Source organism: Mustela erminea, chromosome 12 (assembly GCF_009829155.1).
Source record: "Mustela erminea isolate mMusErm1 chromosome 12, mMusErm1.Pri, whole genome shotgun sequence".
NCBI classification, from domain to species: Eukaryota; Metazoa; Chordata; class Mammalia; order Carnivora; family Mustelidae; genus Mustela; species Mustela erminea.
Genome location: NC_045625.1, coordinates 23,123,598 through 23,141,966, shown reverse-complemented (window position 1 = coordinate 23,141,966; position 18,369 = coordinate 23,123,598). Strand labels below are relative to the sequence as shown.

Here is an 18,369-nt window from a genome sequence, read left to right as displayed (position 1 = left end):
TTCACAAGAACCCCGTGACGGGGTGGTTAGCGTACCCTTACTCTCCATCAGAGTGAACAGGAGCATGAACTGGGCACGACACTTGCTCGAGGCCCCTCCACCCAGTAGCGATGGAGAGAGGATCACCCTGGGACCCTCCGCTCTACCGACTTCGACAGAACCCGACCCTTCGTGAAGGGGCCGAAAACGCAAACATCTGCGGGGCCAGGCAGCTGAGAAAGGGGCGCGGTGCAGGGGAGCCGGCCGGGGAGGGACCAGAGCTCATGCTCCGTATCAAGGGGCTGGGTGGGTGCTGCCTACCTCCAGAGGGCTGGCCACGAGGGGCTGGGCCCTGCGTGGGCAGATCTTCACGTTTTTCAAGTGAGAAGTCGCACATCCTGGTTGGGAGGCGAAAGTTCTTGGATTTTCCAATGCTGGCTACGAGCTCAACATTTTCAAAACCACAGAACGGGCCACATAGGGCCCCACCTCTCTAAGGCCCCGTGGCTCCTCCCCGTGGCAGCCCTTACCTTTCCTCCTGATCACCAGGGCCAGCTCCCGCGTGTGGGACTCCCGGCTGGCTTTGATGAACATCACCACTTGGTCATGGGTGTGTTCCGAGATGTCCCGGCCATTGATTAACACGATTTGATCCCCTTCGTTCAGCTTCGGAATGCAGGTGTCCGCCTGGGTGGAGAGGAAAAGCGAGTTTCTTCGGTTACCATGACACAATCCTCAAGGGCAGGACGCAGGTGCCCTCGGAGCCCAGACATTTGAGACCATGTTTGTGTTCTCTTCTCCCTCGGGCACGACCGCGCCGTTATTTTTCTATCCGCTGCTGTGCTGACACGGTCGCGGGTTGTGGGACTGTCAATGGTCCCGATGTGAGTCATACAGCGTTTCAGAAAAAAGCTACGAGACTTACTGCAGCCTTTTCTCTACGATGGCCAACCTCCACTTATTACTGTAACGTAGTAACTGTGAGGCTTCTGAGCTGCTGTTTTCTCGATGTGCTGGTAGAAAATAATTCGTCAGCCAAACGTGAGGGTTTGTCTCTCTTGCAATGGAGAAAGCCTTTGTCAGCGTAACACCAAAGGCAGAAACCAGCACGGAGAGAAGCAAAGCACCGAACAGTGTCGAACAGAAGCCTTGTAATTTGAACAGACCACAGGCAGTAAGAAAAAGGAAACTACGGGCTTAAGGACCACGTAGGAGTAAAAGCCCCAACCCGGTTCCTTCTAAGGAGATGCAGTGTGGCTGCTCACTGTTCTAGAAAAGCAAACCCTCTCCTGAGGAGGCCAAGACGGAGCGCCGGGGCGCAGGGTGCTGGTGTGGGATGGTAGGTCCCTATGCAGAGTGAGCAGAGCAACAAACTCTGTGCCTCCGTTTCCCTTCCTTGAGAGGACTTCTAAATTTTAATGGGTACACCCATCTCCTGGGAATCCCGTGAAAAATGCAAATTCTGGTTTAGGAGGTCTGGGGTGGGGCCTGAGATTCTGTATTTCTAATGAGTTCTCAGGGGAGGCTGGTGCTACGTTGACTGGCAAACTTCTGGAAAAAAACATGGATTCCATTCTTTCTTTCCATCTCCATGCATGCACTGACACACACTCTTTATGGCTAGGAAAGGAACGGCACACGGAAAGAGAAATGTTAGATTTAGCAGAAAACAAACGTAGGAAAGAACGAAATGTGTTCACTTACAGGTGACTCTGGGTTTATCCTTGATACGACGAGAGGCATCTTTTGGTCCACTCCTCCCTATAAACACGATAAATCAAAAAACAAAACACTTGAATAGCTCATAGCAACAAAGACACGCAGATACTGCTGACCCGGGGAGGGCTCAGACTTTAACCTATTCTCATCCCAGGGGTTGGCATCCTTTCAGGATTACAAGCTTTGCGACCCTGTGGGGTCTAGTGGGGTAACCAGAGGACTGCTCAGATGTCTCCCACTGCCGTTCCCATATTGCACGAACTAAAGATGTGCTCAGAGGGTCGCGCTCCTTTTTAAAAATGCAACCCACCCCCCCCAGGACTCCAAAAACACAGCCTAGAAGTGCTGCTGGCAAGGGGAGTTTTCAGCATCGGAGACAGAAGCTGGAGACAGAAGCTGTAGAAAAAGTCACATGTTGTGAGGGCAGGTCCTCAGCGGGGCGCTGGGGTACAGGAAGGGAAGTCTGCCGTGGCAGCCGTGGGGGTGGGCAGTGGAGACCACCCGCCCTCGCTCTGCTCTAGAGCAGGGCTTTGTCCACTCTGTAAAGGGCCCGAGGGTAAGTAGGTATGGGAGAGAGGGCTCTGTTCTAACTGTTCAACTCTGCCACCAGTGTCAAAGTAGCCGCAAACCATTTGTAAATGAACGGGTGTGGCCACCTGCGAATAAAACTTTATTTGCAGAAAAAGATGGGGTGTGACTTGTGGGCCAAAGCAGGCAGAGGTGGGGGAGGACGCTGTACATGGCCTTGTAACTTGCGAGGCTCTTCTCTCTCATCGGCTTTAGTGATGCTCAGGGTTCCCTCAAAACCCCCTCTTCTGGAGATAGATCGACTTGGCCAACGGTGCGTCATTGCTCTGAGCCTCAATACACGTTTATAAATCAGGTTTAAAAATACTCACTTCACCGATTATAAGTCCTCAGTGGGGTGACATAAAGAAGTGCACGGACAGCACTGAGCACAGCGTAGGCCCCTGGGCTGAGGCAGCGCTATGGCCACGCCAGAAACTCCCCAGTTCTGAGGCCTGAGCCAGTGTCCTCAGTGTCCTTTACTTCAGCAAGCAGCACTCTCCTAATGGGAACCGAAAAGCCATCTAAAGACGGCATCCCTATGAAGACACACGACATACCTTCAGATTAAATCCAAATTTTCCATCTTCATCTGGCGTGATGCGGATCAAAACTAAGTAGCCATCGCCATGATCATTCTGGAAAATGTGGCAGACATGATTAATTATGTTACTTCTCGCTCTCAGGGGCGGTGAGGAGGTGTTTCCCCTTGGTCCACCTTACTTGAATTGCCCCCAGGGCACCTCGGCCCAGGGAAGCCTGGGTGGTCACCGGCTGGGCTGCTCGGCAGCCCCGGGACCCAAGCTCACCCACCTTGTCACAGTAGTACTGGCTGCAGTCCTCGGCGGAGCCCCCTTTGGTCACCCTGTGGAAATCCTCTAAGAACTGCTGATCGACGCCATCTGGTGAGCAGGAGCCTGGAGCATTTGAAGATGAAGACACAGAACTGGATGACTTCTGGGTCAGGCAGCTTTGTGCTGGATTGTTCTCGGATATACTCCTTCATTATGGGGAAGGAGGAGACATCTTACTCACTGGATTAACATGTTAGCAGAGCAAGCATCACTGACGGTCAGGGCCTGGCATCCCAGGGCTGTCATGAATTCCTGCAACCTTAGGAGAGCTCCAAAGGTCAGTGCCGGGGCTCTGGCACACCCGGGGTCCACGGGCTGCCCTTGCTCTTGTCCGGCCTGAATATCACCACCTTTAGTTTTGGGGAAAAGGTGCAGGAGGGCAGGAAGGATCCAGGAGCTGCTGAAAACTCAGCTCCCTTCCCAGGTCCTCTGAAGGTGACAGGGAAATGTGCCCAGCTACTCTGGTGGCTTAATTACCAAAGCTCACTCAGATGTACGCCTCCATCCCTTCTGAAAGCTTTTTCCTTTCATCTCATTCCTGCTGTTAGCTCTGTGTCAGTAGGACTCTTGGCTACCCAGCCTCCCCCAAATGGGACTGAAGTTCCATTTCTAAGACATTTACATTAATCCTAGTTTGCAGTATTTGCCTGTGATCACCATTAATTGCGTATAATGAGATTATACATTCCCCCCCCTAATATATGTCCTCCTGTGCCCATTTTACATTTAATGAAGATCGAAGTTCCTTGGTTTTACTGGTCACATCTCAATAATGCTCAGGAGCCACACAAGTTTTGGACGGCACGGTTACAGAATTTTCTTTTTAAAGGATGTTTTTATTTTTTTTTATCTGTTTGTTAATTATTATTGTTGTAAGATTTTATTTATTTATTTGAGAGAGAGAGAACACAAAGGGACAGTGAGAGGGAGAAGCAGACTCCCTGCTGGGCAGAAAGCCGATGCAGGGCTCTATCTCAGGACCCTGAGATGATCACCTGAACTGAAGGCAGATGCTTAACTGACTGAGCCACCGAGGTGCCCCAAGATTTTATTTATTTGAGGGAGAGAGAGCAAGAGAATGAGAGAGCATGAGCAGGGCGGGAGGGGCAGAGGGAGAAGCAGACTCCCGGCTGAGCAGGGAGCCTGTCACAGGGCTCTATCCCAGGACCCTGGGATCATGACCTAAGTTTAAGGCCGATGCTTAACAGCCTGAGCCAACAGAACATTCCCATCAGCACAGGAAATTCTGTCTTGGAGAATTACAGACTATGAGAACAGTCCCTCTGAAATCCTTTGGTCTAACTCCCATTTCACAGATGAAGAAACTATGGTCTAGAGAGGCTGAGTGACTTGCCCAAAGGCACTCAGCTTTCCGCTCCCTTAACATACAGAATCTGATGGACTTGGGTCCCCAGGCATCTCTTTCTTCTCCAGGCCACACCAAGTCTGTTCCTAAGACCCCCTCCAACCCCCCCACCACAGAGGGTCACAGGGATTAACCATCTCAGCTGTCACTGTGTAGGACACTCGACTTCTCTGCATCACACACCCCCCCACTATCCTCCCTCCGGAGCCACAGGCCTAGCAAAAGATGCCTTAAAATGCCTATAGACTATAGGGTTTTCTTTACCTACTACAGACTCGGCCACATTCTAACCTCAAATGGACTTAAAAGATGACAGAGGAGAGTAGACAGGGCATTCAGTGACACATAATAGACAAATGATGGTGCTGCTGCCTCATTAAATTTTTATCTCAAACCCTTATCTGTGGATTTTTCATGAAATTGGGGCTTCTGTTTCCTAGAAAATTCACATTATCTTACTCTAAACATAAAATCTGTACCATGTTCACACAATAATTCACTATCTCAATTTATGTGAATATAAAAATTCAGTGACAGACCAGCGTAGAAATAACAGTGATACACAAGACAAGAGTGTGGCCTTATGGCCTTCGAGGGGCTGGGTGACAAGGGGTGCTATGGATGGGAAAGGGTTTCAGAGACAGGATATTTTGGAAGTGAAGCTGTATACCAGTGGTAAGTTTTCAGATGAAAATGAGTGAATCTTTAATTTACTTAAAGCTTTAAAAAAATTACCCCCAAATAGGGTAACTTGGCCTGTTTCATGCGTATAAGAGCACCCCCTAGTGGCAGGAGGGGCAACTGCTTGGCAGCTGCCAGACAAAAATCAAGCCAAACCCAGTTTAGGAAACACTATTTCCAGTTCTAGAGGTGGAGCTGAACCCTTAATGTGAAGTTGCAAATAGCAAACAAGCTTCAAATGTTTGGAAGACTCTGGAGGGTGACAGCGACAGAAAGGGTGAAGGGCATATAAACAAAAAAGCAGAAGAGCAAAGTAACAAAGCAGAAGAGAGAACTAATTTCAAGAAAAAAGTCTAATTTTATGTCCATGATGTTTAATTTCTACATTTTGGATGCGTGGCTTACATCATATAAAGTTTTAAAGTATTTTTCTTTTTCAGTATAAAATGTAACGGTCGATCTAACACAGCCCACAGTGCTAAAAATAATATATTCCAAGTCATTATGTGCCCAATCCTATTTTCTAAGTAGGGATGGAGAGGTTACTTTTAGAGAGCAATTTATTAAACATATGACGATTTTTTTGGCTGATCAACTATGTACAGACGTTCGCTGTAGGCTGCAGTAGCGTTCTGCTCAGCGTGCAGGATGGACAGACAGATGGTGAGGAGGACATCAAATGAGAAGCAACAAGAACGTGGCAGCTGGATGCAGCACACGGATGCCAGGAGCCAAGATGCCAAACCAAGCAGGCGTCTTCCCTCCTTGGGGCAGGACGCTTCATGCTACTGAGGGGGAGTCTGGTGGGCGAGGAGGGATGAGGGGAGCCGCCAGGGGTACTTGGGTTCTAAGGAAAGGAGTGAAGAAAGGGGGTAGGATGAGCTGAGGCAAGAAGTCAGTGTGGGCTGAGAAAGCCAGTAACTGGGAAGAGGGTCTGTGCCTGAGGCAGGAAAGGGGCACCTGTCAGAGGAGTGGGGACACAGTGGGTGGGGAGGGACTGTCACTGCTGTCTGGGAGCCAGAGCAGCCAGGGAGAGGCTGCCCACCTCCAGCTCGCCGGGGAGACCGGGGCAAGGACAGACGGACCGGCAGACCAAAGCGCATTCACCTGCAGGAAACATGTTTCAGAACTCTCAGTGCCACCGACTACAGGTATGAGAAGCCAAAGTCACGCCAGAATTCATCCCTCAGAAGAGAAGCAAAGCTAAGGAAATTGAAAATGGTAGGACTGCCCACGAAAGAAAACTCCTGCATCGTGATGCTTTGATGCCACAGCTCCCGAAACCCTACGAAAGGACAATGACCTGCACCCTCAAGCCTGTTGGAGGGAGCAAAGCCGTGCCCTACAGAGGGCGTCCTGGCTCTAACTGGGTGCCTGGTGAGGAGGCGTTTGCTGTGTAGTGTGACAGAACAGGGGCCATTTGCTGTCATTTCTCTCTCGAGTCTGTGAGCTTCTCCATGTTGGCAGAGACCTTCGTCCTCTTCCTCTTCCTCTCCTATCCTAGCACACAAGACACCCAGCCAGGCACGCAGCGAGAGCTCAAGCATGGTGCTGAGTGAATGAAGAAGAAAACCACCTTCCTGAAGTACCTGGGCTTGGCTGAGTTACGCTAGAAGAGCACAGAATTCACTCGGTCACCTGGAGGCGGAGGGGAAAAGGTGGGCTATGTAGCTCCCAGCTTCTGAGAGCTCAGAGCTTCTGAGGGTGTCACGTTCATACAGGTCCCCCGAGGATCTTGTTAAAATGCAGACTCTGATTCAGCAGGCCTGGGCTGGGCCTGAGGCTCACATTTTCAGCAAGCTCTCAGGAGATGCTGCTGATGTTCCTGAGCTGTGCTGAAGCAGGAGTGTGAGGACTACAAGAAAGGGTACCAGCTCCCCACTAGTGCCATGTTTCTTGTGCATGAGATTTGTGGAGAAATTTTTCAGACGGATCTTATCTTCACATCAGGGTCGCTGAATGACAAACAGAATACTCTTTTCAAGTGTGGGTTTTTAGGACATGGGGACGTTCTGCACACGATACTCTGAAGATACTCTGAAATCTGTTGTAAATGCCAACGGCCCAAGATCAAAGCTTCAGAAGTGGCAGAAGTGGCTCAGGGAGTACGGTACAGATGGGTTGCTTTCTGGGCTCTATTTTCTGGGCTAATGGAATCATGGGTCATGCATCCGTCCCACACCTCCGGCTTCTCCCTCAGACATGAAGATAATGCAACAGCAAGAAAGCCATTCCATTTCAGTCACTTCATGCTTTAGCTCTCTGAGGAGAGTTTCCTGCCATATGACCGGCCGCAGACCTACCACACAGCTCTGCTCACAAATGATGGTTAACCTCAACTTGCCAAAGGAGGTCTGTTTGATTTCTTCGTGTGCATATAAATCAAATCGTGCAATGCTGTTCACAGGATATGGGTACCTAACGTGAAGGTGGCAGAGGGGGCATCCCACTGCTTCCTGTAACCATCTGTCTATCTGTCCATCTGTCTGTCCAACCATGCAAGTACTCACTGAATATGTACTAAGTGCCGGGCACCATGCCAGGTCTGGGGGAAGGAGAGGTTCACAGGGCACTATCCCTGCTCTCAGAGAACTCACAGTCTAGTTTCAGAGAAGAATTAAGAAAAAAAAAAGAGAAGAATTTAAAGTATAAAAATAATCAAATAATATCTTGTTGCAATGGAGATGCTCAGTTGTCTGAGTGTACAGCAGGAAGCCAGGAGAGCCTTCACAGAGCAGGGAGCACTGGACCTGGCGTTTGAGAGATGAATTAGCAGGGGTCTGAACAGGTAGCTGAGAGGGAAGAAGATGGACTAGGAAAAATACTATTAACAAAAAGGACAAAATAGCAGCATTTGTAGAGGCATGAAACTCTGAAAAAGTGACATGCTGGGGCACAGATTTCCCAAACAGAAGCCTGTTGACTTGTGAGGGATGGCTTGGGACGGCAGACCCAAGGTTAAGGACACGATCACGACCGTCCCCATGACCAACGACGGTGGGTGACCGCAGGATGCGCAGTGGCACGGTGTTCCAATTCAAGAACAGCCTGGGAGGAAGATTATTGAGGTGAGGCCTCGCAGAGGAAGGCGGAAGGAAAGGAGTCTAGGATGACTGAGGTTTCCAACGGCTGCAAACAAGGTAGTAGGGAAATGCGGTCCTTACTCGCCAAGACCCAGGAGGAGCCACAGGTGGGACAGGGAGACGGTGAGTGGAGACTGGGGTCCCTGCGGTTTAGGGCATCGGTCATGCGTCCACACGCAAGTGGTCAGATGTCCTGGTGGAGGACAGGCGAGGTGCAGAGAAAACAAACACAGAACTGCTAAGGCAGCCCCGCGGCGGGCTGGCCTCCTCCGACAGAAACCCTCAGATGTACACCGATCCCGTCACCCCGTCCCAATCCAGGGGTCACCCTCTAGTCCAGGACTGACGTGCAGAGAACGGTGACCATCAGGCTGAAGGGTGGACAGTGGCCGACGGAATGGGAAGTGATTTCAAGGAGGGGAGATGGGGCTGTGAGGGAGAATGAGAAAGGGACGCCACCTGTGTTGTTCCAGGAGCTCGAGGCCGGGATCTGCAAAAGGCAGGGCTCGTGCTGGCCCAGCGTCCAGGACAAGGCTTCCTGCACAGGCTGGACGACGGGGCTGCCCACCACCAGGACAGGCTGCCCCATGGCCGGCGGGGAGACCCAGGTGGCTGGGCTGGGTGTGCTCCCGCACGGCCGATGTGGCTCCAGAGGGGGTTCCCAGAGTCCCTCTCGAGGAGCAGAAGTTCTTTTTAGAAGTGTTTAACAGCAGAGGGTAAACACACACACTACAAAACTGATCATTCTAGCCTTTCTCGAGTGTACTGTTCAGTAGCGTTAGGTGCACTCACATGTTGTCTGCATAGAGTTTTGAGATAAAAAGTGACAGCCGCCCCATGTCCCCTGGAACAAGGCAGGCTCTGAAGAGAGAGGCCAGCAAATCCCGAGGCATCACCCCACAGAGCCGCGCTCCCTCTGAGGACCCGTCAGGGCAACCGGGAAAAACCAACGACGAAAAAGCCCTTGCAATACGACCCTGCTCCGTGCCCCAGTGGGTTTTCTGCCAGGCTCTGCTCTGAAAAGTCACTGTTCCTTCAGGGAACCTCCCCTCCCCCGTTTTCTGGGTCGTGGGGAGTGGTCGGTTTAAAAAAAAAATTTTTCCCCCCCATGAAGGAAACTGCCTTTCCCTGCAGGGTCCGGACTTTGCTCTGAAGCCAGCGAAGGAACATGGAAGGGCTGAGAACCTTGGGAGTAACAAAAGAGCACAGCTGACTCGGGCACAAAGCGAACTGCCAAGGATTCAGAACGATAATCATAAACTTGGCGGCGCTGCTATAAATACGGAACAGCCCGGACGGTGACTCACCCGCCAAGATAACGTTCCGAGAGCCTGAGCCGCGCCACTCCGGGTCGAGAGCCCCATCGCTCTGCTCTTCTCCCTTCTTCCTCTTTCTGCTGCTTGTTATGGGTACAGACGGTACACTTCATTCTCCTTTCTACAGGGAACCCTCCAGACTGCGATATGATTCTCTGACAGAATAGTTCTTTTTGCCTCTTAGCACAAACAGGCCGTCGAAAACATGCCAGACGTTTCTTAAAGGCCTTGCAAATAAATACTCCCTCCAGTAACCACTCCCAGTTTTTTTTCATTAAGCACGGAACAACCTGGCCTGCTTGCCTTGGGCAGTAGAGGGACCCCCGACCCCCGGACTCTGGGGGCAGGGGGGGCAGCTGCCTCTGAAGACCCAGCGGGCGGCAGCTTCCTGCCAGCAGAGAGTGGTCCCCACCTGAGGCGGCAGGGCCTGCCACGTTTCACCTGCTCGCCCCACATGCCACGTACGGCCACCGAGGGGACTCCGTGAGATGTCTCCTGTCACACCTCGCAGAGCCGTGACAAGGAAGGCTGCGTTGGAATCACCATTATTTGCTACTTTGAACATTAGGTTGCAAGACAGAAAGTGCCCCGGGGATGACACATCTTACAAGATCTCACGGGGGAGTTTCAGACAGAATTGATGGGCCACGCGTTGGGGTGTGCACGGCCTGAAGTCACTTGAATTAGACAGGACTTAAGGAAGTGAGTTTTGAATCTAATTTTAATGAATGTATTTTTTTTTTTTTAAAGTAGGCTCCCCGCCTAGTGTGGAGCCCAACGTAGCACTTGAACTCAAGACCCTGAGATCAAGATCTGAGCTGAGAGCAAGAGCCAGCTGCTTAACTGACTGAGCCACCCAGGTGCCCCTGAATATCAAGTCCAATAGCCTTACGTGGCTAGTGGCTTCTGTGTTGGGCTGTGATGGTCTCGCTGCCACGTGATGCCATGATGTGGGTAGCAGGGCCACGGCAGGAAAATCTGATGTGGGACACGTAATTGGGTTTCTCGGACCCTCAGACTGTTCCCCAAACCCTTTCCTTTTCCCAAAGTGGTAGAAGACGCAGTGACGAAGGCTGACAATATGCTGTTTGTCCAGCTGGACTGGAGGCCCCTTAAGGCAAAGACTTGTCTAATTCACCTTGATGTTCCCTCCGTGAGCAGCAAAGGGGTACGTACGGCATGCCGCTGTGGTCCGCACCACACGCAGCCTTGAAAAACACCCACACCCCACCGGACAGCATCCCTCTCTCTCTATGTGGCACCGATCAGTACCGCCAACAGCACTTTCTGTGATCATGGGAAGGTTCTCTGTCTGCTCCATCCAGTATGGTAGTCGTTACCTACATGTGGCTCCTGAGCACTTGAAATGAGGCTCGGATGACTGAGGAACGGGATTTCAATGTTAAGAAACTTAAATCTGCTACCCTGGACCACGGGAGTCTGGACAGTCCCCAATTCCATGACGGGGCTGCAAACCACAAGAGGAAGGGGTGCCAGGGAGGGTGTGAGACTGAGCTTCCCAGAGCCCTCGATCCATTTCCCAAACTTCTTTCTCCTTTCCCGGAAGCTACACAACCCCGTGGCCGACTCAAACTGGCTCAAACCATGCAGGCCTGCATTCTTGCCTTGTCTATCTAGGTTGGCAAAGCCATGGTGTCACACGAAGGAACGCACACCCTTCCACATTGTCACTTCAACAGGCCTGCAAGTTGGAGCAAGAGATAGGGATCATTTCAACAAAAGCATCACCCGAGCTCAGGTCACAAGGAAACAGTGATGAGAGAATTATTTAACCAGAGGTGTTAAGAACACAGATAAGCTAGAAACCACATTTGCTGCGGTCAGGGACAATAGAGAGGTAACAACCTCCCATGTAAGTGGGAAGCCAGATTTGCAATTCACCTGCGACGTCCAGAACACAGTCAGGGTGTGCTGAGTGCGTTAAGCCTACCAGCTAGCGTGGTAAAAATTTACAGATTAACTAAAGTGCCTTCTCGCTAATCCTGTGCCATTAGGGGAGGCATTATGTTCCAGATTTCCGGTAGAGTATGGCACTTAAACAGCATCAATACTCCATGCCTACGGTTGACTTCCTAATGGTTGACCCGGTCTTCTCATACTTGTCATTTTATCTATGATTAGGTCTTGTCCACTGCAAAAACTTGATTTTGAGATCGCTTACTCTACAATGTATAGATCGGGTAGGACTGTGAATTCATTAAGAGAAAAAAGTAAGACCCATGAAAAAGGCAAAGAAGAGCAGGGGCTCTGTCAGAAGCTGGAGGGAGGGAAGCCCAAGCAACCGAGCCAACCGGGGAGCGCTGGTTCCCTGCTCATCAAGACAGAAGGAACGAGTGAATTCAATACAGCTAACTGAATCATAAATGCACTCAACCCAGAACTTTTGGAAAGACCTTTTTTCCCCTGGCCTTGAGATGTGAAGGGAGTCTGTCACATTTAACAAAGGGAAAGTGGGGACATAAAAGAATTTAACCCCAACTGTCGACAAAAAGTTAACAAAAATGCAGGCGATTGTCTTCGCATGTTTTTGCATTACACTAATGATTCATTAAAGACGAGCCCCTCTCCCCATAAAACCCCCGAGGGCACACTGTGGGTCTGAGAAGGCTTTCTGTGGACGGGTCTAAGTAAGCCTATCTCCTGTGACCCAGAAACCTTGCAGTGGTTGAAACTTTGGCAATCTAGAGAAATATTGTTATTCAGTTTAACCTAGCTATCGCTCTGGAACATGTACTAATTAAAACAGGGCTTTGCTCATCAAGTAGAGACGGTTCAAGAGAGCTAACATGTCTGTGGAGAGTATACAAGAAAAAGTGCAAGCCTGAGACCCCAGGCGTACAGCTTGTCCCCCCTGTGGTGGAAGGACACTCTGACGCAGGCAGAGGGCAGCGGACGAGCTGGCTGCTGCAGGCTCCAGCCCTTGATTTAAATGGCCATCTCTGGGCCTGAGCAAATCCCTCCACAGCCAAAATGCACAGATACAAAGAAGAGAACATGTTTCTTACTCTCGGTGCGGGCTTCGGTTCTGAGAAACCTCCGATTCGCTGTCTTTGGGGGACAGGGAGCCCTTGTACGTGTAAAACACATCTTCGGTTTCCGTAATGTAGGTCATCTCGTTTGCAAGGTTATCTGCAGAAGAGTGTCGAGGCTTTCGGATTTCGTGCCGGAGCCTAGGACTTCGCCTGCGTGGGGGCAAGGTCAAGTGTGAAGTGTTGAAAGCAAATTCCACTTAAAAACTTTACCAGGCATCAGGGATCTAACTTTGTGCCCTGACCTTTCTAAGGATGCCTTGGCTCGCGCTGTTGGAAATTAAGAACCGGTTAACTCATTGCCACACTGGGATCCGCCCAGGGCCACACCAGTCCTTGAGACTCTCAGCCCCCGTGCCGTAGCCCCCAGCATGGTAGCTTTGGCTATAAAAACAGGCCGATGAGATTAATTTATGCCCTTTGGGAAGTGGTGAGGTTGATTTAGAGTAAAGTATCCTCCTAGGAAGACTCAAGGTCTCAGGGCACAAATAACAGACTATCCTGACTACTGGTCAATGCTTCGGATTCGTTCGAACACCAGTATTAAGTAACGGGTTTAGAAGCCAAGATACATGGTGCCTGGATGGCTCAGGAGGGTAAGCATCTGCCTTCCACTTGGTTCGTGATCTCAGGGTGCTGGGATCGACCCCTGCACTGGGCTCCCCGCTCGATGGCTAGCCTGCTTCTCCCTCTCCCTCTGTCTGCTGCTCCCCCTGCTTGTGCTCTTTCTCTGTCAAATAAATAAATAAAATTTACAAAATTAAAAAAAAAAAAAAGCAGCAGCAGCAGCCAAAATACAGTTTTTGGCAAAACCAAAACCTTACTTCAACTTCATCCCTTCATGGAATTTCACTTAATCCAAGAGGAAATTTTTTAACATTTTTATTTATTGGACAGAGAGAGAGAATGAGAGAACACGAGCACGGGGAGCAGCAGAGGGAGAGGAAGCCAGGGCTCGATCCCAGGACCCGGAGATCATGACCTGAGCCCAACGCAGATGCTTCCTGACTAAGCTACCCAGGCGCCCCGAAATGTTTGCTTTTAAAAATACAACCTGTATGCCCTATTAGACGGGCATGGCACCACCACCCTGTTTCTCCAACAGCAGTAGCTGCTGTGTGGCTTTAAGCAACTCACACCACCTCTCTGGGCCTCAGCTGTACCCACCTGCTCCTGAGAATGACCCAATGAAGCCGTGTTCTCTGGACCACTGGCGAGGCCCCTGGGCATCAGCTCCTGCAGTGGGTGACTCCGGGCTGCTGAGCCTTCTACTTTCTCTCCGTTTTTCTGCCTTCTTCTTTCTTAACCATGTCTCCTGGACACTGCCAGGGCCTCCGCTATTCCCATTCCCCCGGGGCCCAGATAATCAATAATACTGTGTCCGGAGCAGGGAAGAAAGGCTCGTGACTACTCAGAAGGGGACCTATAAATAGCAGTCAGAGCTCCCAGCCACGGGTGTGGCGACATCAAACCCCGCTGTTCTCCTGGATGCCGTCCTGAGCCTCCGCTCTGGGGCCCTGGCATCGCTGCCCCCAGAGGCTTCCAGACAAATTAAGCTGCTATGTTACAGCACAGATTTACCACTTTAGGATGAGGGGCCTAAATCTTGGGAAACCAAGAAACAAATCTACTCAGTTATGCCAGGATCTCTAACACTACGTACCATCGGCATCTCTGCCTATCGCATCCGGCCCTGGGGGTTGGGGGCGGGGGAGGTCCCCAGCCAGGGGCCTTGCACAGCAGCCCCGTTTTATGCCTGTTGGAATCTCCCTTAGTCCTACTAGGTCTCTCCTCGGTCATTTACAGGTCCACCTGCATCTTTTATGGCATGAATACAGAGCCATGCTCTCCAGGCCAGCGGGGAGCTGGGGCAAGGTTTCTGGCTTGGTTTCCCCACCTCCGGACGATGCCCGGCCATTCTGGACGGGTTCACAAAACTGGCCTGGTGTCTCTGAGGAACATTCGAATACAATACAATAAGAATTCCACCTGATTTTTTTTTCTACTTATAAAGCACTTGTGCGCTGTTCAATCATTTGGGTGATTTTTGAACCCTCTGACAGATGGGAAGACTGAGACCAGAGAGGTAAAGAAACTTATGAGTTAACAAAAGGACCCAAATCTGAGGCCGGGTGATGCGGCCACACGCTGTCCTTCCCACTTTGCCAACCGCCACTTTCTTCCTTTAAAGCCATTCTCTTAAAACGCTGCCAGGCTACTTCCCCACGGGCGTCTGCTCCTGCTGCTGAGGGCCACACACCCTACCCGGCGACCCTTTACTAGGTTTTCCCGAAGTTTATTTTGTGTGATGCTAACGGAACACAGATGATGTTAAGCTCAGTGTGCTTCCTTATCACAGGATTTCCCAGAATGTTACTATGCCAGTGTGTACTCTAATTCCAAGAGGGGACCTTTTCAGTAGGCTGTAGTTCTCCAACTCAGACCAAACGACTTCTTAAAAACAAGAACATCCCAGCCCCACACACTAAGGAAAATGTTGAGCGAGGCCTGTGCGTGTCATGAAAACAGTAAACCGTTCGTTCCACAAGAGCCAAGCGAGCAACACAAACCTTGATTGTGGGCCACCTATCTTGGGAAGACTTAGGAAGCTGAGTTTTTAAGAGAGATAAAGTTTCTACTGGTGGCTAGTACAAAAAAAAACCAAAGGAGGACGTACCAGTTTGGAGTGATAGGAGGGGAACGAGAAGGCAGGCTCTTGGTTTCTAAGTGCTCCACTGATAAAGATCTCCGCAGGGCTGGGTTCCACACCATTCCTCCAATCACCTTTTTGCAATACTGGTTATTTACGGACCTGAAAAACCAGAAGCAAGGTTCACTTTCTACGCGGACAGACATGTTCAACAAGAAATTACACCATAAAAGAAACAGTCTCTCCACGCACGCTCCCTCCCTGCCGGAGGGCTGGGTTCTTAGCTCCTGGATGACAGACATCAGCCAAGGTTATAAGGAGTGGAGGTACAAGGTCCAAAGTGGTTCCCTTCTGCTCTGGCCTTTCCTTGTTGTTTCTCTGCTTCTGGTGAACGTATTTGGCCCTACTACTGTAAACAACAAACTGGCGCTCAGAAGAGAACCAAACCTTACGAGGAGATGAGAAGGCATTTTCAGGCTAACACAAAAACAGTTCAAATAACTTCAAGGAATTTTTCACGTCACTCACAATGGCATGAACACAAACATTAACCATCCTTCCAGGAAGGTGATTTTTGTCATCCGAGCTGGCAGAAGCCATAAGCTATAAATCATAGAGAACTCTCTGAAAGAAGGCCTGAGAATATGATCCGGTGGTGGTGCTCCATGCCCCGTGCTGTACGAACAGGCTTCCTCGGAGCTAACGTCCATGTTCTATTTATACCTAGAGAATTGAAATCTTAGCCATCTAGACCCCCAAGGAATGAATTCTTTGAGGGATGGGGTTTGAAGTCACTTTAAAGGAAATCCAGTTCTGTCATTCCTACATTTTTTTTTTTTTTAAAGAGAGTTTATCTGTTTATTTGACACAAAGAGAGAGAGAGAGAGAGACACCACGGGACAGAATACAAGCAGGGGGAATGGGAGAGGGAGAAGCAGGGAACCCACCGAGCAGAGAGCCCGATGTGAGGCTTGATCCCAGGACCCTGAAATCATGACCTGAACCGAAGGCAGATGCCCAATGACTGAGCTACCCATGTGCCCCATGCCATTCCTACATTTTAAGCAATGTTATAATGTCTTATCAAAACATTCCAGGGGTGCCTGGGTGGCTCAGTGGGTTAAGCCTCTGCCTTCAGCTCAGGTCATGATCTCAGGGTCCTGGGATCGAGCCCCATGTTGGGCTCCCTGCTCAGCAGGAAGTCTGTTTCCCACCCTCCCTACCTGCCTTTCTGGCTACTTGCGATCTCTCTCTCGCATCTCTGTCAAATAAATAAATAAAATATTAAAAAACAAAACAAAACAAAACAAAACAAAACATTCCATGCATTTCCTTGCAGCCTAAAACCAATAAGCCAAACAAACAAACAAAAACAGTGGGACAAAAAACCCAGAAGAACGTGAAACTCTCCTGAAAATATCAAGCTACTCAATTACAGTAAGGAATATCACTGTCACCCTGATCAAAATGTTCACAGCAGAATCACCAGGAGAATCTACATCAGAAAGCAAATCAGCATTGATTGAGAACCTTGCCTCAGAACAATGGGAGAAAGAGGACTTAAAAGTTTAATGTCGTAGTTCCCCAAGGTATGTGTCACAGGTTATTAATAGATACTCTTTAGGGGAAAAAAAGTGTTTCATTGTCCCTTATGCTTGCAAAATACTGAACCAGTTCCTTTTATGTGGAACCTCTATCAGGAGGCCCCACATGCAAATATGTAGGCGTAGCTCTAGGGTTGGGCAAATCATAGAAGCGAACCTCAATTTTCACATCTATAAAATGGACACAGTGAGGGCTAAAATCTGCAATACAATGGAGTTGGTCTTTGCAGTGAAGAACTGCTGACCTGTGTCCCCAAATCACTGACCCCCAGTGGTAGATTAAAAATGGCTCAAGTTCTTGGACTCTTGAATGTGGGACTCTTGAAAGGGCTGGCCTGTAACGGCTCTGACCGAGAGGAGCTGTGGCAGTTCCAGGCCTGGCCTTGAAGATGACTGGGTGCTTCTGCCCTCAGAGCCCTGAACTTCTGCATAAGACATCCAACTACCCTGCTGGAGAGCACACATGAAGAGGCCCTGAGAACAGAGTGAAGGAAGGGGTCCAGGGGGGTCCAGACATCCAATCATTCCATCAGGCATGGGAGCCCAGTCTTCTTGGATCTGCAGCCCAGCCCGGCCACCAGCTGCCTATGGCTGAGAAACCCCAGTCTAAACCACATGGAGCAGGGGAGGTGGCTGGCCAAGCCCCTCCCAAATTCTCAATCCACAAAATCTCAAGACAGAACAGAAAAATGGTTTTTGTTGTTGTTGTTATTGTTGTTTTCTAAAGATTTTATTTATTTGAGAGAGACAGAGAATGTGCACATGGTGGAGAAGCAGAGGGAGAAGGACAAGCAGGCTCCATGTTGAGTGTGGAGCCCCATGTGGGACATGAAATCATGACCCTGAGATCATGACATAAGCTGAAATCAAGGGTTGGACGCCTAACCGACTGAGCCACCCAGGCACCCCAAGATGGTTGGTTGTTTTACTGTACCCAAAATAGGGGTTGTTTATTCTCTTACAGAACCTGCCCACCTCACCCCTAACTCTGTGTTGGCTGTATTTGACAGAAATGAGGAAATTTGAACAGTAAATTCTGAACTCAGTCTTCTCAGCAAAGTCCTGGCTTTCAACTGCTCACTATCCAGTCCTGTCAGCTGGCCCGAAGGCTTAGGTCCAACTAAAGTGAACAGCAAATTCCCATAAAGTTGAGTCTGTGACATGTTCAGTAAGAGCCACTAAGCATATAAAATACTAGATAATATTATATGAGCTGGAAACTTTGAAAATATATTTGGTCTTGTTTCATCAGAAGCTGAGAGAGAACACTTAGCGCCATAAATACTATCACTGATACTAACAGAAATTCACTGCTTACTGGATCTATAAAAAGCTACCTAATGATTATCAATGTAATAGGAATGTCACGAAAATAGTTTGATACAGTCCCACATATCAGATAATGGCTTAGACAGGGGCCCCTGTTTCATTAGTAACAGCCACATCAACAACAAAATTATGAAAACAATTTTTTCAAACCAACCGACCGTTTACAGTAGC

The 18,369-nt window shown here is 49.7% G+C and overlaps 1 protein-coding gene across 5 annotated transcripts in view; it reads right to left on the bottom strand.

Moving 5' to 3' along the window:
* The window catches only part of PTPN3 (protein tyrosine phosphatase non-receptor type 3), a 116,577-nt gene that overhangs the window by 35,522 nt on the left and 62,686 nt on the right, over positions 1-18,369 (bottom strand). For all 5 annotated transcript variants that reach the window (XM_032308938.1, XM_032308937.1, XM_032308939.1 and 2 more), the window contains 6 exons: positions 15,293-15,427; positions 12,592-12,768; positions 3,079-3,265; positions 2,826-2,903; positions 1,684-1,740; positions 510-666 (listed from right to left, as the gene is read on the bottom strand). In XM_032308938.1, coding sequence (XP_032164829.1) covers positions 510-666; positions 1,684-1,740; positions 2,826-2,903; positions 3,079-3,265; positions 12,592-12,768; positions 15,293-15,427 — 791 coding nt within the window. The remainder of the gene's footprint in view (positions 1-509; positions 667-1,683; positions 1,741-2,825; positions 2,904-3,078; positions 3,266-12,591; positions 12,769-15,292; positions 15,428-18,369) is intronic.